The sequence below is a fragment of the Anopheles nili genome, chromosome 3 (assembly GCF_943737925.1).
Source record: "Anopheles nili chromosome 3, idAnoNiliSN_F5_01, whole genome shotgun sequence".
NCBI classification, from domain to species: domain Eukaryota; kingdom Metazoa; phylum Arthropoda; class Insecta; order Diptera; family Culicidae; genus Anopheles; species Anopheles nili.
The window spans coordinates 17,375,215-17,398,745 of record NC_071292.1 but is presented as its reverse complement, the minus strand read 5'-3'; the positions used below and the strand labels follow the sequence as shown (position 1 = coordinate 17,398,745).

The 23,531-nt window shown below is 43.9% G+C and overlaps 1 protein-coding gene across 1 annotated transcript; it reads left to right on the top strand.

Moving 5' to 3' along the window:
• The first annotated feature begins 11,509 nt into the window (after positions 1–11,509).
• LOC128723522 (nicotinate phosphoribosyltransferase) lies at positions 11,510–22,472 on the top strand. The gene is made up of 9 exons (XM_053817275.1): positions 11,510–11,678; positions 11,755–11,881; positions 11,954–12,037; positions 12,213–12,340; positions 17,143–17,283; positions 17,356–17,527; positions 21,531–21,796; positions 21,862–22,271; positions 22,336–22,472. Exons 1-9 carry the CDS (start codon positions 11,525–11,527, stop codon positions 22,411–22,413), a joined length of 1,560 nt encoding a protein of 519 aa, XP_053673250.1. The 5' UTR covers positions 11,510–11,524; the 3' UTR covers positions 22,414–22,472.
• Positions 22,473–23,531: the final 1,059 nt, after the last annotated feature.

Genomic DNA, 23,531 nt, shown 5'->3' with positions numbered 1-23,531 from the left:
GAATACCGAAGGCCAAACCGGGACGGACAAACGGACGCGGCGCGCTCGGGAAACTATAATAAAGCCGCACCGTTTCTCCGGATCAAATTAGATTGCGCGATTAAATGGTGGACCCCTTGCCGCGCGCGCGCTCCGTAGAAAGGTTCAAAGGCGGGCGAAGCGACCGTGGGCCTAGACCCGCACGCTGGGCATCTGGCCCCCGGGGGCTCCGGGTGGCTCCAAAAACGGAACCTCCAAATCTGGTCCCACTCCCGGGGTCCGGTTCGGCTCGGTGGAAGGCCGGTGGAAGGTGCCGGTTGAGTCCGCGCGGCCGTCGTCGGCCGGTCCGGGCGGCCCATTCGCAGCCGTGAGAGCTAATAAAATAAAAATTTATTTACTTTTTATGAAACGGAACATAAAATTAAATAATAAAAATATAATTTATGGTATTTTAGGAAATTAGATAGACACAAAAAATATTATTCGAATAATGACGCCGAGATGGAGTCGTTAGGACGATCCGGTGGGGTGGTACGAAAGAGGATCAGGAAAGAGAGGGTCCGGCTCTAGGAACCGAGAGCCGAACCGATCCTCCCGGCACGCATTTTATTCGTCAACAGCAGTATTTAATTCAATCATAGCGTGGGGTTTTCTAAAGGCACATTTAGAAACACCAAGCCGATCCGAGGTTCCGCTCTCGGCACCGATCACACAAAGGCATATTAATCGAGAGTGAATCCTTCTTCCCCCCCGTCGGTACCCTTTCGATGGTCAGGGTGATCGTTGGGCAGGATTTATTCCTCCGAAGAAGGCTAAAAAACACGTCGGCGAAAGAGAGAGAGCGCGCGGGTTCGTTATTCGTGAAATAGGAATAAGGAGACATTTTCCATTCCAAATGATGTCCGTCGTGGCACGATAGCGACATCGCACGATCCTCAGGGGGGCTGGAGAACAGACAAGGGCGAGAGAGAGAGGGAGAGAAAGCGCGGGGATTATCCTACGATTTGGGTTTTTTTTCGTACCAAATTATACAACCAACAGGCCCTGAACGGCGAGCTTCGCGCTAGAAAGACATCGATGCTCGAGCAAGCGACGAACCCGGCGCAGATTATGATCGAGTTCCTGGGCGCGTTCTGGTGGGCGCACCGTGACTCCCCCCCCCCCCCCTGGTTTCGTGATCGCAGAAGGCCATCAATAATACTAAATCGTCTTACCGATGACTTTTAATAGACTCTAGTTGGGTGTTAAATGAGGTGTGGAATGTCATCTGGCGGTGTTACCGTAAGTCGCCGTGTTCACCGTGGCACCGAAGTGACTCAGACGGCGAAGGGCGATCGGCGATGGCGTTGAGGAGTACGACACCGAAACCGTGTTGGTGGCCTGTTCGAAAATACCAACCACTGCTGCCGATCTGTGCCGAGAGGGAGGATGACACGCACTTATCACAGCGGGTTGCCCGTGGTTTGGTTTTTCGGCCATGCGGGAGTATACGGGGCACTGCTTCCCAAAGCGTGTTCGCTGCCGCATGGATCCGGCACTCGGATGGATGGCTTTTTCGATCACAATTGCTTAGATTTACGGCTTCGCGGGCGACCGATGCCCTCCTCTCATTCGAGGACCGTCGCTGAACCGTCGCCGGACCGGTGGGCAGCAGGATCGTTTCAGAAGATGTAAATTTTATCGATCCGGGCTGTATCCGGGCAAAAACAAACATCGGGGGCCACCTTGTTAGGACCGAGCCCATCGTTAGGAGGGGCAAGATTTATGGCTCAACGGCTTCGTTTCCGGTTGGAGGCTGTGGTTGTGGGTGAACGAACGAACAACGAATTAATTCATAAGCCAGCCGAAAGGCACGATCGTTGTTAATTTGCGACACAAGCCTGCGAGATAACAATTACGAAGCGCTTTAGAAGAATGCGAATCACGTCGTATTAAATTAACACCGGTAAGCTAAACGAATTTGCTACATATTTTCAATTTCCGACACGCGGATCATCATTGACCCACATTGTGATTGGGAATGTTACGCTAGGATTGCATCAAACACGACCATATCCATCTTCCTACACCCACGAGGCAGCGAGATTGTGTATGCAGCATGCATAATTTATCGGTTTCTAAAATGGCGATAGCTCACCTGTCACTCGAAGGAATAAATTAGTATCCTAGGAAACTGCGCTCAATACACGCCGGGCCCTTTTTTCACAGCGCCTGCAGCGTCATCCCGATCGTAGCAACCCTCGCCTGCTGGCCGCCGACGGTTGCTTCGGTAATTAACGCGTGCATATTTCCCCGGGTCGTTCCACGCGATCGTTAAATGGCCACGGCCAGGCCCGAAACAGCGCCGGGCCACTTGGATCGTCGTTAAACGTCCATTACTGAAAATCGTAAAAAGGTACACTTTTCCTTGGCTGTTGTCTCTCGGCGAGGGAGAGAGAAGGGCAGAAAAAAAGGGTGAAAATATGACAACGACCCCATCGAACGTACCACGGGAGGAAATATGCATTCGGCACAAAGAAAACACGCTTAATTTAGTATGGAAATTTACCGATGCAACGCTCGTAAAGTTGGGCGAACGCGAGGCCATCGTCAATGCGTCAGCTTCCTCGTGCACAACCCTTCATGCACAGCACCCTTCACTACTGCCCGCCACCAGGCCGCAACCTCCCACCGCGAAGCCGTGTGTTTTATTTCGTTCGCTTAATTTCACGATCCACACTGTCCACGACGGGCAGAACGGCCGCAGAAATCCATTACCGGCAATCAAGCTAAACGGCTCCGGCTGGCCCAAGAAATATGGGCATTCCTGCGATCGCGAACCACCAGACCCTACCGGTACCGCCCATGTTGGCCCGGCGGTTCGCGACGCGCTCGAACGAGCCATCAACTGCAATGCTAACAAATTGAATTTAGCAGCCGATAATGATTGAAGGCTCGCGAGAAGGATGCAGGACCCGGGCCCGGCTAATCCCCCTTTCGGGCTATCGGGTGTCCTCGGGTCGGCTCTCCTCGGGGTCGGTTCCTCTCCTGAGGAGCTCGAGATAAGGAAGTCTCGGCCGGCGGACGGATATGTGCGCAATGTTTGACGAATTTCGTCCCGTCCTTTCCTGGGAGGATGACCGCAGGAGATGGGAAGTGACGGTTAAGGGTGCCCGGCACGGAATGGCATTTATCGGACGCGGTTATAAATGAACTTCAATTTATTACATTCTAAATTGCCTACCGCAGCGCGGAATGAAATAGCAATATTCATCAGCTCAGCTATGCCTGCACGGTGGCGATCGCGATGGTGGTGGTGTTCGGTGTTGGTGATCGCTTGCAATGGTGCACCTTGAAGCATGACGAAACGTGCAATTGCAGCGGAATCCGCTTCGGTGTATAAGTGTTCTTGCTGTCAGCCCATTCCAACTGCAACGAAAAACGACTCTCGGGAAGGGCATTAATGTGGGGAAGAAGAGAAGAAAAAAAGTGCACATGCCAATTGGGGTGCTGGAAAAAATAATAAAACACGTCCCAAAACTCGCCACGGCTGATGACGAATGATTGATTGAGAGTGAAATTGCGTTTCATTTTTTGTTTTTCTTTTGCAACACAGCCACTGATCGCTCCGAAGCAGAAGAGACTGTGAAATGTTGTTTTTTGTGGGATGTTGTCGACTTACAAATTGAACGGATATTAGTTTCCAGCCAGGAGCAGGAGATCGTGTGTTTCGAAATAAGTCCATGATGGAGGAATAGTTAAAATTTTGTTTTAAAAATATTGCTTATTGAGTAGCAATATATTGCAAATTATATTCCGGTACATTTCAACAACATCAATATCATGTCAATGGCTTTCCAAATATTCTTAAAATAGTTTTGAATTGGGAAAAATCAGAACGGTAAATACAAAACTTGCTTCAACTAAAATGTTTACATACCAACAAATATAGTACTCTAACAAAACATAGCATCATTGATATTAATTCTATAAATAGCTGCTTGCTAGTCGAAATTTTATTTGTCCCGTGGTTTAAACAAATAATAAACAAATAGTTCTATTCGAAAATTTTTGCATAATTCGAAGCTCATTCTTCTCGAAGCCACATGAACTGTGAACGATGGAGGCGCCTGCATATCCAAACTTGCCGCCATGTTCGTTGCTGTACCGCTGTCTCTTGACTTCCCTCACTTCGACGCTCCCGTGCTAGGGCAAATGAATCTACAATGCGCGCTTATTTATTTCCGATCGGCTCTTGCATCAATAAAGGGCCAACCCGAGTTACGGCCAAATTGCGTGGATTTCCGTGGCGCACCGAAATATCGCCTCAATCCGCCATCGTGCGTTCGTTCCGGCACTAATTCACGTTCGTTCCGGGAGTGCTATTACGCGGCCCGTTCCCTCATGCCTTCCCCCTCTTTTACCAACCCCTTGCAGAGCCCCCCACACGCCACCATAAGGCACCGCCCCGGACGGTTGGAAATTGGTCTGGCGGACGAAAATATGCAAAATATAATCAATAAAAAAAATATTCATTAATTTGTTTACAAAGAGGAACAGAAAATCCAATTTGCAATAACGCATATTTCACTTTTACGATCATTTATTATTCACACACTGCGCGCGTCCGCAAGCCGGCTCGCCGTTGGCCGTTTTGCGAACGATCGTGCGGTTCATCGCTTGCGCCGGCAGCATCCCGTAAGGCGGCTGGTGCATCCCGAGCCCTTCACATGGAAGAATGAGAAGAAGAAGGAGGGAAAAATGCATGCATCCAGACGCCTGCCCGTCACCCCGGTACTGGCATCCTCGCACCACGCTCCAGACGATCCTCAACGGCAGCCCGGAGTGGCTGCGATTTTACGACGCCTCGATCGCCGCGAAAGGACACGATCGCAGAAGCGCGGGTGCAGCCCACCCCCAGGGGTTGGGTGGTTCGTGGGGTGCTGTAGAGGGGCCAGTAAATAATCAGCCAACCGCGAATGATTTTTGTTTGTTTTTCAAATTTATTCATGCTCAATATGTTATCGTTATGGATCGTCAACGGGGCAATTGTCGGTAGTAAAAGGGCGCGGGGATGCCTCTGCCGGTGGTGATGGGCGCTGCACCGCAACGACAGGGAGCTAACCTGGCTCTCGTTAGCTGCGGGTTACGATTTGGCCATCTTTTTTCATTTTTGTTTGCTTGTATTTTTTGTTCAGCTCACCGTTGCCCGCCAGACCCGGGGTCTCGATTGCGAATGCATGTTTCAGCATTCGATTGTTGCCCCGAGCGGGCAGAGGGTGGTTTAAATATGATTTTATGCTCGAATTGGCCGCGCATCGGAACCCTCGGGTATTCTGTGGCGTCGGGCCACAAAGTAAGCAAATTAAATAATCTTAAATTATTTCCGATGCTAGTGTGCGTTGTCGGACGTGAACGATCGCGACGCAGCTTAATTTATCCGGTCTCTTTTTTTCGTTATTGGTTAAGGGACGCAAGCACGTAATCGAACTTCATTCGCGAGGAAATAAGTGAGCGCTTACGGGTTGGAATTTCCCGGCAAAATTAATTCACTACGGAGAGACATTTACCACTCCGCATCGATTAATTGAAGAGGAGAAAAGTCGTCCCTTGAGACGATCGTCCACAAGTTAGCACGTAATAAATGGCTCGCTTATAAAAGATGTGCCTGTTTCACACTCTCTTGTGACCGATCGAACAACTTGTCGGTTTGATCGACGATAACAAAGAACAACCATCCCTTGCGACACATTATGCTGGCGAGCAGGGATGAGAAACATTGCACCGAAATAACAACCCGTAGGAAGCCCGTAGGCCCAATTTGCATACCCTTGATCGCGAGCGCAGCATGCAATAGGGACGAAAACCAACGTCGAAGCAAAGAAAAAATAAAGGCGACAGTTTGTCGCTTTATGCCCCAAAGCCAATAAGGTTCTTGAAGAGCGCGCATCGTAATGATAATGATTGATTTTTGGCCCTTACACGAACATTCCCTAAGCGCCCATAGCGCCCTAAGGGATTCTGATGCGATAAGTGATTTTTGATGTGCCAGCTAATATTACGCAATTAGTCATCCTGCACAGTGCAGGACGCCACATTTGCTGCTTCGAATTTCCATCCTTGCAGTCTTTGAACCACGCGCTGTAAACGTCGTATGACATTTGATACTTTCGAGTGAATTCAATTGCGCTACACAACGATTGATTAACTCATTGTTCTGTGAAGTGTCGTGTCCAGCGCTAGTGTAGCACAACTCTATATGTAATATTCTAATAAAAGCCCTACAGTGTTCAGTTATATCATGTTGGTTTAACTTCCGTTTTCCTCGTTGTTTTGATGGCTAGCATGTGGTACCGGGCTCCACAGAATTGAGAATAGAGTAGTGCTCTAATACCTATTCCAGTTGTAAGTAAGAAAAGTGAGGTTACGGTTGATTTCGATGAAGAAAACCTCGTGTTCTAGCTTCGCATCATGTTCCTTTCGCCAATGACGACAACGCAAAACTTGTCTAGTGATGAATTTAGTGATTGACCGTTTTTCAAAGCTCCATTGTAGAGTTCTGCCTTTGCGAGCTGGTAAAGTGTGAATTTCCACCGATTGGTGTTACATCATGCTCGGTTCTCTCTCCAAAGTCAAGCTCTGCGGAAGCACGCGCGATGTAACGGAATCGAAACCAGATGTCCAGTAATACTCACGACGAGTGCTGCAAGCACATTATTAGGTAACTATATCGGCCGGCCAAATAATTTCGAAAACAGCCGGCGCGTGCAGCTTGGGGAACTATCAAAGTTCCGTGCAAAACAGGCGCAAACGCGTTGAATTCAGTGGTAAATTGCATGCCCTTTAGTTAAATGCTCCACGCCCCTATTGTGCGGCGTTCGGGAAGGAACGATAATCTTATCCACACTTCTTCGTTGTGTTCCGAACAGGCTCTTGTAGGTACTTAAACCAAGACCATATGGGCTGATCATCAAGCTGGTAAAAAATGGTGTTACTTAATCGATATTTTATTATAAGTCCGCGTATTGGACTTAAGGTGTTGGCTAAATGTGGGCTCATTGATGATTGAAAAGTAAATTTCTAACATAGTATAAAAACAGGAAATTATTTCCTTCGAATGTAAAATTGTACCCTGTCCATCGTGCTTGGAATGCACAAGATCCCCAAATGTTGAGTCTATTACAAACGCCTCCAATTGATCGACGATCAGCACAACCGACCTGCTGCCACAACACCTGATCGCGATCACAGAACCGAACAAGTGCCGAAATGCGTCGCGTAAATTACAATTTATTTGCTCGCTGCGACGCGAAGAAACTGACTGAACTGGTCGGGACATTTGCCATTAGTTACAGTTAGGATAATAACAAGCTATCCGATACCGCGCAATTGGACTGGACGCGTTCCTTCGACAGTGGCGCAAAGTTTCGGTCGGTCGCGCACCGGTTGAAGGATGTAAAACCGTGGCCACGTGTTTTTATTCCCGGTCAATTTAATTATACCGGCTTCCAGTGATCGAATAACCGACCGATGAAGGGCTATCGAATTAATATTAGACACCCCGTTGCCGATTGATCTAATCATGTCGATCGAGTGCTTGTTGGGCAAATATGAGAATTCTAATCCGTTGCCAAAATCAGTTATTTTCACATTAGTTTTGATTATCATTCCTTAATTGATAATGATATGGATCGTCAGAGTTGGGAGAGGAGTTGGAACAAAGTAGGATTATGTTTCATTAAAATTATAGTTTCTGGAAGTTAAGTTAATCATTGATTAATAACTATAGGGATAAACGTATTACTACTTGAAGAAGTTTTACAATATATAACATAAGTATATAACATAAGTATATATGGCCTACATAAGTATTTTAGTTTAAAATTATAGCTGCAAATAATTCTCATTAGAAGTAGCTTTTGAAAAAAGATAGGTTTTTCATCAAAGGGAAAAAAAACGTTTCCGAAACCAGCGTACCGAGTTACGCAAACGATCAATCACGTTTACTCTTGGCATTTTCCGCTCCCGTCAGCGCCTCCAGGACCATGCCAGTAAACACTTTTGGCTCGTTCGATTACCTCCTTTCCGTTTCCCGATGCCTTCCATGAGTAGGCTGTGAATTTTGTAAATTTATTTTTTATTAAAATGTAATTTAATTTTTAATTTATGGCCCTCTCTGGACAGTACAGCCGCGGCGGATGATTCCGTCATCGGCAACCACGTTGCCTATCTTCACTGTCACACGGACGGCATTGCTTTCTCAATGGTTGTTGGCAGCTTCGCGCGCTAACGGGTGCGGCCGTTGTGGATCGGAAGCAAAAATTAACTTATTAAAAATTCATTAATATTCGACCATTGGGGTGCGTCGCTCGGTGCATCGGCGCAGTGACGCACCGTGCCCGTAAGTTGATTTAGTGGCCATTTGCAATGAAATCAAATTAGGTAAAATTTGCATATAAGCTAGTGTCGAAGACTGCAGTAGATGCAGTCTGCAGTGCTTGGAAATGCACCTGACGGGACGGGCGCAGAAGATCATTTCTTTATCACCGTTGAAAACTTGTGTTTTGTAATGCAATACAACATGCATAAAAGATTTTTTCAATATCAAACTGACAATGCTAATAACATCAGTTACCTGGTATTATTTTCGTTACTTCAAACTTGAGGTTTGTAATTTTGTTGGCACTTTTTCATTTACCTGCAATAATACAGTATCAATTGAGATATTGAAATTCAGTATTTCAGTTAAGTACACTGCAAAGTAAGAAATTTTGAATATTTGTAGCACAGTTATAATTATAACAAAATAGTACAGTTCAAAATTGAGCACATAATATTATAGTATCAATGAAGCGTTTTATAGCATCCTTCCCATCAAAACGCTTCCCTTCAGCCTGGTTGTTATTGAGTCACGTTGGTTCAAGTTTAAACTAGGAAATTCTTGAATGAGTGTTTATTTTATAGTAAATTAATGGGTCTGTTGAATCACACGTATTTCCAAAAACGATCGTTTGTTTTTTCTATAAACACAAAAAATTAAAATTCAAATTAAATTTATCTTATTCTAAAAAGTAAGTCATGTGCTAACCTACTTTCTTTTAATTTTCCTTCATTGCTATAAGCTGATTGTTGTCAAAACAGTGTTAGAACAGTCGAACAGCGTATTGTTGGTAAACATCCCTCTCTCTTTTAGAGTAAGTTAGAGCGCACCTACATGTGTCATACTTATAGCTGACAGAATAATGCAAGGACATTAAATCAAGATACGATCCTTAGAATTGGCACAAAATCGTTTTAACAGGATGAATTTGGACGCTAAAAGGGCACCAAGTTATTTTACTTCGAGGGATATTTTATAGGAAATCTAGTATAGCCCTCAAACCATAGTGTGCCACATTAGTACTGCATGTGTAATCCCCCTGTGAGAAATGTTATAAAAACAGGACGAGACCTTGCCGTTCATATCTCTGAGCGATCCGACATGAAAGCCCTGAAACAGTCAGAGAGCGTAGTGAAGGTAAAAAGCATAAGTGAGAGAGAGAAGACACGTCGGTCTATCAATGCGATGCCTCGAATTGTGGATTGGGTCCGGCTGTTCCGTGCGTCAAAGTCAATCTCCATTCCGCACACAACCAGCACGCTCGTTCTGTTGTTCTAGTCGCGCTCCGTTTGGCGGTCGTTCTTTTAATCCCGTGTTGTACTGTTTACGTTCCAGCTGGCTCCACAACCGTAAAGTGTGAATTTGTCCGTTTATCATACAGCACCTGAGGGAGCGTAATCTTGCGATTTCGATTTACGAACCCTCGTCGGGCGAAGTGACACTTTTTTTTCGGTGTTGTGTGTACTGAATACCCTCTCAAGATCACGCACACCAAAACGCGACCCATCCGTCTTTCGTTTCGAACGTTCGCGCGCTATCGGGCGTAAAAAAAACTAACCGCCGATCGAAACATTGTTGTGTATTGTGCGTTTTATTCGCGTCGCGCTTAAATAGATCACTAGTGACGTGTAGACGGATCCCGAGGGAAGGTAGAATTCGGCGCCCTGCGAGTGAGACGGGCCGGAACAGTAGAAAATCGACCTAATCAACTGTTCCCTCGCCCATACGCGTGCGATACGAGAATTCGTGCTGCTAAGCAGACAACCGAGAAAAAGGTAGTGAGATGTCGTCGTTGAACCGCGAGCTGTCCACGGACAGTGCGTTCGCGGCTGGCCGCAACAGTTGGAACCGCCACTATCACAACAGCGTCGTGCAGCCGCTGTTGACAGGTAAATGGAGGGAAAATTCGTTCTTTTCACCTTGAGAAAGGCGAGAAAGAAAAAAAAAGGCACAAAACGAGAATGCGAAACTGCTCGCCAGCCTCCCGCGGGTCGGTCTTTTTAAAATACATCGCTGCACGCTTACACTTGCAATTTGGGGCGAATTTTCGCACACCACATTGCCGCCTGCAGCTGTCACACGTGCTACGCCTGCATATGCACCCTTGTAGAAGAGCTGAGGAGGGGGACTGGGGGAGGGAGTTGTGCATTTTGATTTACCACCGGGCGCACCACCGCCGTCTACTTTCGATTTCCGTCATTCATGAGCATGCCCTACTACGATGGGTGTACTACGTGATTGAACGAAATAAAGTGTGTGTTTTTTTTTCTATTTGCTTTATTTACCGGCCCCACGCTCGAGTCCTCGTACTCAGGACATCGATTGTGTTTGGTAGTTTGGCACGAGCTACCACTACCGGTTTTTCGTGCGAGTATTTTTTTTTTCAACTCAAATGTTGTTTGTAAACAGCTCGTACCGCTTTTCTTCTCGCTCATCGCCGGCATAGTGCATGCTTTCATGACAGGAAAAATCTCGACCCCTCGATGAACTGTTATTAACTACCCATGGTTTTATCACCCCGACGCGTTATCGCTCTTATCGTACGCCGGTGGCGTATCCGTCATCATAAAGCAATTACAATAAGCATCTTTTCGCCCGTGGCTCAGGGCTCGGTTCTGGGCGGGAGTTGAACTAACTGATAAGACGAAACCAGACAGGCTCCGCTATGAGAGATTCTTTTACTATCTCTACTTTCTTAACCTGATTTGCTAACGGCCGGTGCGCGTTGCCAACCCGGAACCGCGGGCTCGAAGGGTCTCGGGATTGTTGACTCAATCGCTTGAAACAGAGAATGTACGATGGCGGGAAAGTGATTCTTTTGCTAACGATGGTGAGTCTTCGAAAAAATCGTATTTTTTGTTTTTCAAGCATAACATGAAGAAGGCCAAAAGGACAGGAAAGTTCACGTGCAACATTGTAGCTTGCTTTCGTAAGCAGTGAAGTTGCCTTTCCATGACTAATATCATGCTAGACGAATTTGGGCATCATATTTTGGTTCAATTGCATCATATTGATATAAATATACTTTCATGAAAGTTACGTCAGCTCTTTGTTTTAAAACGAATAAAAAATATACATCATTCAAATTAAAACTAGGACAATTATTGTATAGTGTTGTTTTTATCAAATCTATCTGATCTTTTTATTACTTGTTTTTTTTTCTCTTTAGATTTGTATCAAATAACAATGGCCTACGCCTACTGGAAGTCGGGTAAAATCGACGATCATGCCGTGTTCGATCTCTTCTTCCGTACGAACCCATTCCAGGGCGAGTTTACTATTTTCGCAGGATTGGAGGAGTGTTTGAAATTTTTAGACAGCTTCCACTACTCAGAAACAGGTAAGCCTGGATTTTTGCGTAATGTTTTTGCATAATACTTTATTCTCACACATGTTTGTTTCTTTCCACTCTGCAGACATCGAGTATCTCAAGCATGCCTTGTCGCAAGGCATCGAAGATGAGTTTTTCGAATATTTAAGCCAACTGACGGCCAAGGACGTGACGTTGTACGCGATCGAGGAAGGATCAGTTGCTTTCCCGAGGTAATGTGTGTTGTGATAGTAAATCATTATTACATTCTAAAAAATCCTTTGGGTGTTTTTCCTGTTTCTCAGGGTTCCACTCATCAAAGTGACAGGACCGCTGATCATTGTACAGTTGCTGGAAACTACCCTTCTGACATTAGTGAACTATGCAAGGTACGATAATCGTTAGTTTGAAGAGAAAAAATACACGCATGTAGGAAGTTGTTTTATTTTCCCTTGCCATGGCGCCGTTGCCAAGCATTCTTCATGTTCAGTCATAACTCGTTCCAACAAACTTTCTCACGCATATCACGATTTTTGCACCACCTTCCGCTTCTTTTCATTGCAGTTTGATGGCCACGAACGCGGCCCGGTATCGCATGGTCGCCGGCAAGCATATACACCTACTCGAGTTCGGGCTACGGCGTGCCCAGGGCCCGGACGGAGGTCTCTCGGCATCCAAGTACTCCTATATCGGTGAGCAATAACGAACGATGTTGACGATCGTAGAGCCTGAGCTAGCCTAGTGGAGGTTGCAAACGCTCGATGATGTAACGGCGGCGTGTGAAACGTTCCTTAAAGGATACTTTGCACCCAAATCACCCCATGAATCTTTGCCTTTCGTGCCCCCAAGTTCGGTTTGTTTTGTAGGTAGAATGTTGCTAGCACGCGAACTACCGAACTCCATACACGTGGCGATCCCACTTCCATAGGAGAAAGGGAAAGTATTCGTGGGAGGAAAAAGTTCCCCAGAACTTATCGGGGAGCGGGAATGGTTGGTTCGCTATGTTGCATGCCATGCCATACGGAAGACACTTTCCAGGTGGTGCTCGGCCCTGTGGTCCTCCGTTTTTTAAGGCCATGCTGCAGTTGGGTAACCTTGGGAATATGTCATAACCGGAAGAGAGGGTACCCTGTTGTTGTTTGAGGCTGACAAACTGTTTCACAAAACTTCGAAGCTATCAAATTTGAAACCCTCCATGGAGGGAACCTTTGTGCCCCGTGTTTTCTAGTGCCCTTTCAATGCCGTCAAGGTTTGTTTGGCGCTGTTGATGCTTTTGCTGATACTTTTCGATTGTTCAGTAGTATTAGCTACAGGAGGTACCGAAAACGAAGAGATGGGGGGTTTGTTGCAAGGGCTAGGCACGCGCATTGTGCTCTAGATCGGGGTGCCCTGATGGGTGCATTTACTCAAGCCAAGCGCATACGTAAATCGAAAAATATCGCTTTCAGTCAATGTCACTGGTGAGCGATCGTAACCTTGATAAACGCCCAATGTGCAATGCCAAACGGCAACGTGCAACCAATCTAGGGAAGTGTCGATTTTTGTCCTCACGCTACGCGCCCTGTAGTTGCAATTTTGTGCTATTCGAAACATTTAGCCTCTCGTTCACCACGTCAATCATTTGCGTGGTTTTAAAACAATTTTTAAAATAGAAATTGATATTGAACGTTTGATTTACATTTACACAGGTTCCATATGCAATCTTAGAAAAAATGTGTTATGTCATGAAAGAGACATAACACATGTATCCCGTGCAAGTAGATTTTGTATAGCAGATTTTTCTTATGCTTTGTGTCTTATCTATGCCAATGTACATCAAATTATCTGCTCAAAGCATTAGTGCATTTCAATAGTTCAAAGCATTAGTGCAATATTCAATCTTCAATTAAAAAAACAGATAACAAATATATCTAATATCAACCATATTTATCTCAATGCTAGAATTTTGCTTGATTTTTTATTGCTAGAGCTATTACTATACACCCCCTATTTATTGCTATTTTCTTATAGTTTCCTATAAGCATTGTATGTATATATTATGATTTTTTTTTCTTATTTCAAATCCCATAACTTGTTCAACACAGCATAATTACACTTAGCCACTGATCGATCAATATTCCAAGTCGAACACAAACTTGTCAATAAACTTATTCACACACAGAAAACACAACGCGAATGAAAGAACGCAGATGAAAAAGTACTTTATCCCTTCTGCAAAACGTTCTTTGAAACGTTCGCTCTCTTTTACCATAGCCTGTTGCTTGCGCCAAGCAGCAACTATTTCAGCATTGAAGTACCGCGAAGCTTGCTTACAGTCGCATTTTTGATCGTTGACGTTCAGATGTTTAGTAACATTAAACTTTAACTTCAGTGATAACAGCCGCATAAGTTCCGGGGGTGGTTTGAACTGATCGTAAATGTCCATTCGCACCAGAAACAGCAAACCATAAAACGTCCGTTCACGCTCACGGTGGCAGCCGTAGAACACGACGTAACTGTCCCAATCGGTACCGATCACCTCCGCCCTGGCGAATCGTTGGTATATCAAGTAAAGCCTTTGGATATTGTGCATCTGCTGGTACTTATCCCCGTAGTAATTGTCACTGTGCAGAGACATCTGGTAGAGATCGAAGTTATTGTAGCAGTTGTACCGTAGCAGGATCAATCCACGGTACGTTTCGCTGAACAGTCGCATACAACTAGGTGAAGGTGTCAAGCCTTCTGGGATGTGAAACATGGACATATATCGCGGATGCGGGTCAGTGTGTGCATAAATGTACCATGCTTTGAAGTTGAAGAAATTGCGATTCACGTCCTTGAGCCCTGATGATTGACGCACCGTTGGACAGTATCCTTTTTGTGTATGATAAGGATGCACAGGACTGATGAATATCGTCAGTACTAGTACAACGATTCTGATAGGTTGCATCTTGACTGCAGGTGCCGCTAGGACGAAATTGGACAAAATAGTAAAATGATTCAAATGTCTTATTCCTCCCTTTTTGTGAGGATACTCTACAGTAGACCGACGGCGATATTTCTTGTACCTTGCAATGGATAAACGAACATCTTCAATTCACACACTATTGAAAGGCATTTGCACATGGTTTCATACAATAAATATATCTTTTGTTTTACATTGGAATGAAAAATAGACCACAGAAGATTTTTTCTTTCTATGCGTGTTAAAAAGCGCTGCAAATGAACTAACTCTGATGTTTTATCCGTTGGTCATTAAAGCAAAACCCTCATTTTCATACCCGTTTTCGGCTACGAAGTGGATTTGTTTGTTGACAAATAAATTAAAATACCATTAGGCGATGCTGACGGTTGCTGTAATATTGAGTTTCATAAAAGCAGCCAGTAAAAAAAAGTTGACATTTTGTTCTTTTTATCATGCTGCTATCCGATGTCCTGCAATCAGTCATTCCTGTAGCGGCTATTGGGAGGGTGGTTGGAAAAAATATCTGCTGGTACTTCATATAGCAAGCGTTACGTCTGTAGCGTCGTTGATTCGTTTACAACAGCAGCGGTTTTGTCAATTTCTGCCTGATCGGAGCATAAATATTCCATCTGTGACATGGAACCAGACCGAAGGACACGAAGAGATATATGTTTGAATACGCGTCGCAGCGTTGTCGATGCTCTGTTACATCATTCTTTTAGTGTTTGCCGGTAGATGTACTATTGCTGTCCGCTGTACCGCACCGAAAGTGTTTGCCAATTGTCTGCCGTGACTGTGTCGCGCTCCCATACCTTTCTAGTATGGCACGTTTCCCACATCCATTATAACCCTTTTCGTTGTGATCTTTTTCTCCACGGCAAACGGAGATCTAATAAATAAAAACCAATTCTTGAAGCAGCTATTTGCCTACAGTGGCCTTCTGATGACACGCGATTTTATCGATGCACAAATGCGGCATCATAAATAGCACCGATTGACGACAGTTTTGTGGCTGTGGGGTTTGTCGAACGTAAATTGCCTGATCGAACGCGGTATCGGTTGCTGGTGTTCCGATACCGGTAAAGAACCGCGTGATGCATTTCGGGAAAGGAGTCGCTCGGTCGGTTTTACTCACCTGACATCGGCACGTGTTCTTCGGCAATGCTTCATCCTTTGCGGAAATGTTTAGCGTTAATCATGCGCTGTGAGTGGGCAATAAATTACAAAGCTTATAATTATGATAAGATGTTTAAAAAACTTGTTTTGTTGAAAATATAAAATTTTTGACATTTAATTGTAATCCCAATTGTAGTTGCACAGTTTCTCTTTTTAACTCAAAACATATTTGCGAACTTATATTTGCAAAAACAATCATCTTGGTATAACTATGCAACATAACCAGGCGAAGAAATGAGTGCTGCATAAAATATTTCACTCGACATCTGCACGATGGAACTATGTAATTGCAAAGGAACATTCATATGCATGCCTGTAATGAAGGAAGGCATAGGTGTGAAGGAAATTTGAAACGCTTTTTACACGTTGTTTTTTTTCGAATCAATTTGTAGCAATAATTGACGATACACGCACGCGGTCACCTAGGCAGCTCTTTCCAGGTAACCTTGGCGTCGCCGTAGCGTGAATGGGCAAAACTGAATGATTACCATCGATAAGCTGTTCCGTTTGGTTGCCTTATTCGCCTGGATCGTACGAAAAGTGGTGCAGAAATAAAAAAAATATTTGATCACGAAATGAGTCTCATAAACGCAAAGTCAAACGCTACTGCGGGTACAATTTAGCAGCAAGCATGATGAAAAAAAACTATTGCACACCACATCGTGCGTTCCACCAAAAAAGAAATCGCAGAACGAAAGGCGATGTTGTTGTTTGTGTATCGAGTGAGCGGGTGGAAAAATAATTGCTGCATTTCCCTTCCAAAAGCCTAGTGGCGCACCAGGAGCTAGGGATTCAGCTGCGTGCACTGCGCGGTTCCGGCTGCTCCGTGGGAAAGATTGATCAATAACATCACCATATAAACTAAATGTTCATGTTCATGCCCGATATCCGTTTCGATCCGTGCATACAGCAAGCCTGCTTGGCCCTGGTGGAACGGAACGCCCGTCTGCTAGCGTTGGATACGGTTTTTTAGCGAGAGTGCGATAAACGTGCTGTGGAGCCCGGTGAAAATTGTTACCATTTTCTATACAATATTCACTAAAGCGTGGAAGTAGATGATATTGCAATTCAAGGCGCATCATTATGACTATTCAATGTTTTATATCAGTATTGAAAAGGCCTACGAAAAATGAATACTCAAGTACATTCAGTACATTAATCTTGAACTGCAAAAAAAACGGCTTGTATTGGTTTGGCATAAGCATGAAAACACAGCAGGAGATAATTTCTTTGAGCATCTAATCGTAGAAAAACGAAGTTATTGAAATTGATAAATACTGGTACGCTGTATGTCTAAATTTCTCCCGGCTACAGAGCTCTCTAATCTCTTAAAAAGGCAAACTTAACATTACCGGCTTGCGATTATACCTCCAGGTGGTTTTGATGGAACATCGAACGTGCTAGCTGGGAAGCTGTTTAACATTCCAGTGAAAGGTACTCACGCTCATGCCTATATCACATCCTTTACCGGAATCGACGAATTAAAGACGCGCGTTCTTCAGCACAAGGAAGATGGTAAGTAGTTAACTGCTTGTTTGCTTGCTTGCACGATGAACATTAGTTGCTTCTCGTCTCGTCCTTTTCCAGGTACTACACGTGATCTGCTCGAGCTGGCAATGGAACATCGGGTAGCGCTGGCTAGCGTACTGGACGTTTCTACCGACGAGAGCAGCGAAGGCGAGCTAGCAGCAATGGTGTCCTTCGCAATCGCTTTCCCGGACGGTTTTATGGCTCTAGTCGACACGTACGATGTCAAGAGGTATTCCGCTTCTAGGCTCTACTCTCTCGGATGTTGTTTCGTTGTTCTGTCCTTGATTTTTGTCTTATTTTCGATGGTCTCCATTGTAAATTGTCACTTTCGTTTTAATATGTTGTTATTACTTTTCTATCACTTTGTTCCCTGATTTCTGTGGATGTCTTTCAAAGGACATTTGGTGTAGATCTATACCAGATGAGAGTTTTATTCAATATCTTATTTATCTGTGATGATGGATCCCTTGTGTAGGCATTTTGCTTTCCATAAAATGTTCCTTAAGGAAAGTTTGGCTTGGATTTTTGTGGACTACGCAATATATCTCCATTCGTATCTAGTCGTATCTTTCGAGCTGTATCATATGGTGAATTTGAAAGTCCTTTGTTTTATGTTTACTTCACAACCGTGCTAACATTCTTATTTCGAACACAATTGTCTGACAGTGATTTCAATGGAAGTTGAGGTCAAAGGAATTAATTAATCAGTCATCAGAGTCACACCCAACCCGGTGGTAAACGCAGGATGTACAAAACATGCAATCGCCACCTGCTTTATCAAAAATCCTAACACGCTAAATTGAATCATTGCTGTTTAAGGCACATTTCGACCATTCATTATCACCCTTGTACATTGGCTGTATAGTAAAGGTGGATGGTATAATTTTGCTCTCGTTGTGAATCTTGGTGGTATGTGAGTATGTGTGATTGTCCTGTGTATGTCTGACGTGTTCTAAAACGTTACCAAAAGATTAGTTAGATCTTCAAAATTCGCTTCATCGGTAGAGTGTTGGCTGGTTGTGCTTATAACGAACATTATTCTCCTTAACTGTTGTTATATTAATATCCGCTTGATTGTGAATCGATGGTACAGCGACAAGCTGTTGGGAGAACCGGAAGAAGAACTGTGCGACCCGCCAGATTCCGTCGTGTGTGATTCGCTGTGCACGGGTCGGCTTCATGATCATGAGGAAGAGGATCCGTTACACTCATTATTGATCGTCGCCACTGCGCTACCCGAAATTCCGGAAGAAGAATGCAATGGATGCGGCTTGGAGAATGATGACGATCAACAAGCGACGCCACCAGAACAAGACGTGCAAGAAGAACTAGCGGAAGAGCAGCCTATTAATGAAGATATCGATAAAAACGCACCAGAAGAAGCAGAAGATGAAACCTCTGATCCATTGCCGTCCATCACCGTGGAAGATGATGATCCAGCGCACGAAGAAATGAAAAATTCTGCCAAAGAGAGTGATGAAAATGGTAATGAAGATATTGAAGATCAAAACGTGCGTCTGGTGACAGAAAACGAAGAAGAAGCAATCACACCGGACGAAACGGGCACCATTAATCCCGTCGCAGAGGACGAGATTGTCCGTTGCGCAAATTGTGAAGCTTTGAACACCATGATACACCATCTTAAGTCCGTTGGAAAGTCCTTCAGGTAATGAATGGTAATAGCAAGAGGAAGCCATTGATAACGAAAGGAAGCAAATAAAAAAAACCCTCCCTACATTACCACCACCACAACCACTACCACTATCGCCATGTTCATTCCATCTTACAACGCTCAAACAGAATCAATTATTTGCGTTGTACACGTGTTTTAGTTGGTTTTGGATTTTGCGAGTGATCTTGTGCAATGGCGTACTTCTTCCATTGCGTGTGTGGCTCTTATGACTAATTCATGCAGCTAATAATCGATTGATCATAAATATGCTCGTTACAGGAATGATTTGGATTAATAATATTCATTACCATCGATCATCGATCATGGCATACAACAAACAGAATACTCACGCAGTCATTCATGATCACAGTGTTGCGAGCATTCCATCTGATAGCGAGGGTGTGCATGCATGATGTTATTTGATTTGACGCAAAGCATATAATCAACGAAGCAAACCATATTCGTATGTTGATTTATTTTCCAATTTTGTCTGTAACAGTCAAAAACGCTAGCAGTGTTTTTGGGTTTTGGATATTTTGAACACGTGTTGTTTACTTACGTGTATTTTTATTTTACGTATTAATTATTAATCTTCATTAATTCATTTTTAACACGTCGTTATAACCCTTTCGCGGTTGCTTTTGATCCATATAATGTCGATTAACCAAGCGCGCTAATCCATATATATGTATAGGAAGGAAGGCTAATCAATTCATTTATATCTAAACTTAACCGCTTACCAGTATTGTATATTGGTATATTTAAAAATGTTTTTGAGCTGTTCACAAAGTGCAATATAAGTGAGAAGCTAAACCATTTGCTGCAGGACTTTCCAATGAGACAGTGAATTTGCGAGTGTTTGTAATGGGAATAGGTGCAAGGCAAAACCGTATGCGTGATGATTCTCATTACAGTCAAAATTCTAAAGTGAGAATGACTGTTAGTATATCCTTCCGGCTTTGCGTGCACGATAATCTTAGCGATAAGCTTCTGCTTCTTCCCCATCTGGACAACCTTCCATTGAATCCTGTCAGACAAGATGCTATCAGTTCTTGCTACAATACCATGAGCATAGTTAGACTCACGATTGTTACACTTGTTCCTTACCTGTTGTTCATGACGAGCATAGTCTATCTATGTCCAAGACATTACGCCTTACCCGGTTTGTCCCTTGTTGGCCAAATATCCATGTTTTTATAACATTATCTCGTCCCTTCTTACATTTCCAGAAAAAAGAGGTCGTATCGTTTCGCCCCACCCATTATCTGTTTCTTCCACAGTTTAGTTCCGTTCTCCTTTATTTTACTTCAAAATCGAAATGTAAATATACTTCCACAGTCCGAGAGAGCACTCTGCATGGCTTGTGTCAGAATAAACGTTGATGTTTAGTCCTGGTTGCTGGCAACGGCACCAATGTATGGTGGTCAGTGGATTTGTTTCCTCGCTTTCAATTTCCTTTGCTTTGTAATGCGTACGCGTGTGTTGTGTAACTTTTACATTCAATCCTCATGTTCCTTCATCGAAACTGTAACGTGTTGCTTGTAGTTTTTAAATACACAACAGCTTTTTTCCTTACGTTTTCGTTATGCTTTAGTACTAAAATTGATGCTATAGCCATCATTTTGCTATTTGCTTATCAATGTTCTACAGATATTATTCAGACAATCGTACGATATGCATATTATTTATACGATGTTTCATTTTTATTACATTGTTTTATCTTTAACATTCTTTCAAATATTTCAGATTTAGTATTCTTTTCTTTCCTTCTCTTTTATTTTGCATTATTCTCTATTTTGCGTTTAAAGATACTTTCGGCTTTTTGGCTATTTTACCTTATATTATTTGTATTGTCATAATTTGCAAAACTCATTCTAACATCAGCTCAAACGCACTTTGAATATCCTCGTCAGTCGAAAGTGTTGGCTTGAACAGGAGCTTGCAGCGTTCAGTGGAATTGTGTCGCATTTAGAGCTGCCCAACAGCACCCATAGCCACCTAGCGAGCCACCACATCGTTACGAGGTTAGAAACAACCCCATAGGTGATAGCTTAGATTAGTTGTCCAAAAGACTCGATTTGTAGCATCAAACAGTAGAAGTAGCTTGTCGTAAATTATCCATACATACGTCATCATTCTCCATTCGTCTCCTTACGAATGATAAATTGCATGTATGCAGCATCATTCAAAGTCGTGCAATTGCGTGCGTGTGCCTTTGGAGTTTCTAGATAACATTCATCCTTACCCTAGCCGCTATCATGTAGTAAAAACCGTTCATCGTTTTCGCAAATTTCGTTCCATAGTTCAATGTGCTAACCACGGTGTTCCGATCGTATCCCTATCGCGGTATCATTTCGGTATTTCGCTGGTAAAGGCTTTATCTATATGAACATGTTTAACTATTCTTCTCAGTCTCAAAACGTTCGCTTTTACTACAGCGAAAAACAGCATACGGCCACGATCGTTCTAATGGAAGGTTTTTCCCGTTCCGTCCATGGCGGTTCTTTTCTTTCTTTGCTTTTTTTCTTTCCCTTTTCGTGATTAATCGTCGTGTTTTTAGAAGTGGGCTGCTGAACTTTTGTGCCGTGGCGTTGGCGCTCAACGATCAGGGATATCGGGCGATCGGTATCCGTATCGATTCCGGTGACTTGGCGTATCTAAGTTGTTTGGCGCGGGAAACATTCGAGCGCATCGCCGAGCGATTCAAGCTGCCGTGGTTCAGCAAGCTGACTATAGTGGCGTCGAACGACATCAATGAAGACACGATATTGAGCCTTAATGAACAGGGTCATAAAATTGATTGTTTCGGCATCGGAACGCACCTGGGTAAGGGATATCATTCATCTGTTCCATCAAATGATAAAGGACGTTAATTGTGGGTTCTTTTGTAGTTACATGCCAGCGTCAGCCAGCACTTGGTTGCGTGTACAAGATGGTGGAGATCAACAATCAACCGCGCATCAAGTTGAGCCAGGATGTGGGCAAGGTGACGATGCCGGGTAGCAAGAACGTGTTCCGGCTTTACGGAGCCGATGGACACGCACTGATCGATCTGTTGCAGCGAGTCGACGAGAACCCACCCGAAGTTGGCCAGAAGGTCCTGTGCCGCCATCCATTCCAGGAGTCTAAGCGTGCGTACGTCATTCCGACCAACGTGGAGCCGCTCTACCGGGTGTACTGGACCGAGGGACGCGTGGCCCAAGTATTGCCCTCACTTGAGGAAGTTCGCGAGCGCGTACAGGCATCACTGAAAACACTTCGTCAGGATCATAAGCGCACGTTGAATCCAACTCCGTACAAGGTAAGATCGAAGAACTTTGACAACGCTAGGATTAATCAACTCTTCTTAACCCAACCGATCACAGGTGGCCGTAAGTGATAATCTGTACAACTTTATTCACGAGCTGTGGCTGCAGAATGCTCCGATCGGTGAGCTGTCATGATAAGCCGGTCTAATGATGGAAATTCATCTATTTTCTCCCGATGCTGTAATATGATGCCCTCGGACATTCTACTTTGTATGCAACATTGAAGCAGTGTTGGTTGTTTTTTTTTAAGTTTGATGTGTGTGTGTGTTTTTTTTTATTTCCTCTCCTATCAATGGAGTATTCTTTTTTGTTGAGCATCCACTGTCGCAGACAGTCCTGGGTTTGAATATCTCTCATTTAACTGTTTCAAACAGTTTTCGAAATCAGAGCCTAAGAACAAACAGAAAAAAATCAGCTAATTCCTTCCAGATCAAACAACGCGAGGATATTTTAGTTTTTTTAAATTAATTTTATGTTTTTCGAGAGCATAAACGTATGGTAACTAAAATTTGTGATCCATTTGCTGTATGCGAAACCGTTCCCAAAATGCGATCGGATTTTGCGTCGAATTGTCCCTATTGTATTTGAACGATAGGAGCACGTGTTACAGGTACGTTCCCGTGACCGTATTTGTTTGTTGCGCCAAGGGTAATTGTGTAGTGTGGTAGCAGGAGCAAAAATAGGAAGAAAACTTTGGCCACCTTCCCTTAAGGCGAACTCCTCCGCCGAGTATGGTTGGTGTGTGGTAGATATTATTTAGCTCCTCCGAAGGATAGGTTTCGAATGAAAGCTTATTTTTAATCGAAAAAAACAGCACCAGATAGCAAAATACAAACAAAACAAATACACGTCCCGAGAGAGGACCCCTATAACAAAGGCATTCCTTACCCGTCTCGTACTGGAGTTAATTTGTTGGAAAGTAGTGATAACGAACGCGACACGTTCATATATAGCTATCTGTAATACTCATACACAATACACCGCACAGTGTTAGAAACAGAAATCAATGGTACATTAGAGAACGATGCAAAGATGTCGTGTCTGCTGGTGGCTATTTTAATCACAACTCCAGCTCATAATGTTAGTTGATTCCCCTTAAGGCATTGTGTTAGAACGAACCTGTTGCATAACTTCCGCAAACCCTTCCACAGGACAAGAAAGGAAGCACCCGAAAATTGGTTGAATTTTCCATCCACCTGTGTTAAGGAGGTTGGAGTTATTTTGTTCTGAAGTTAAGCATACGAATGTCTTGT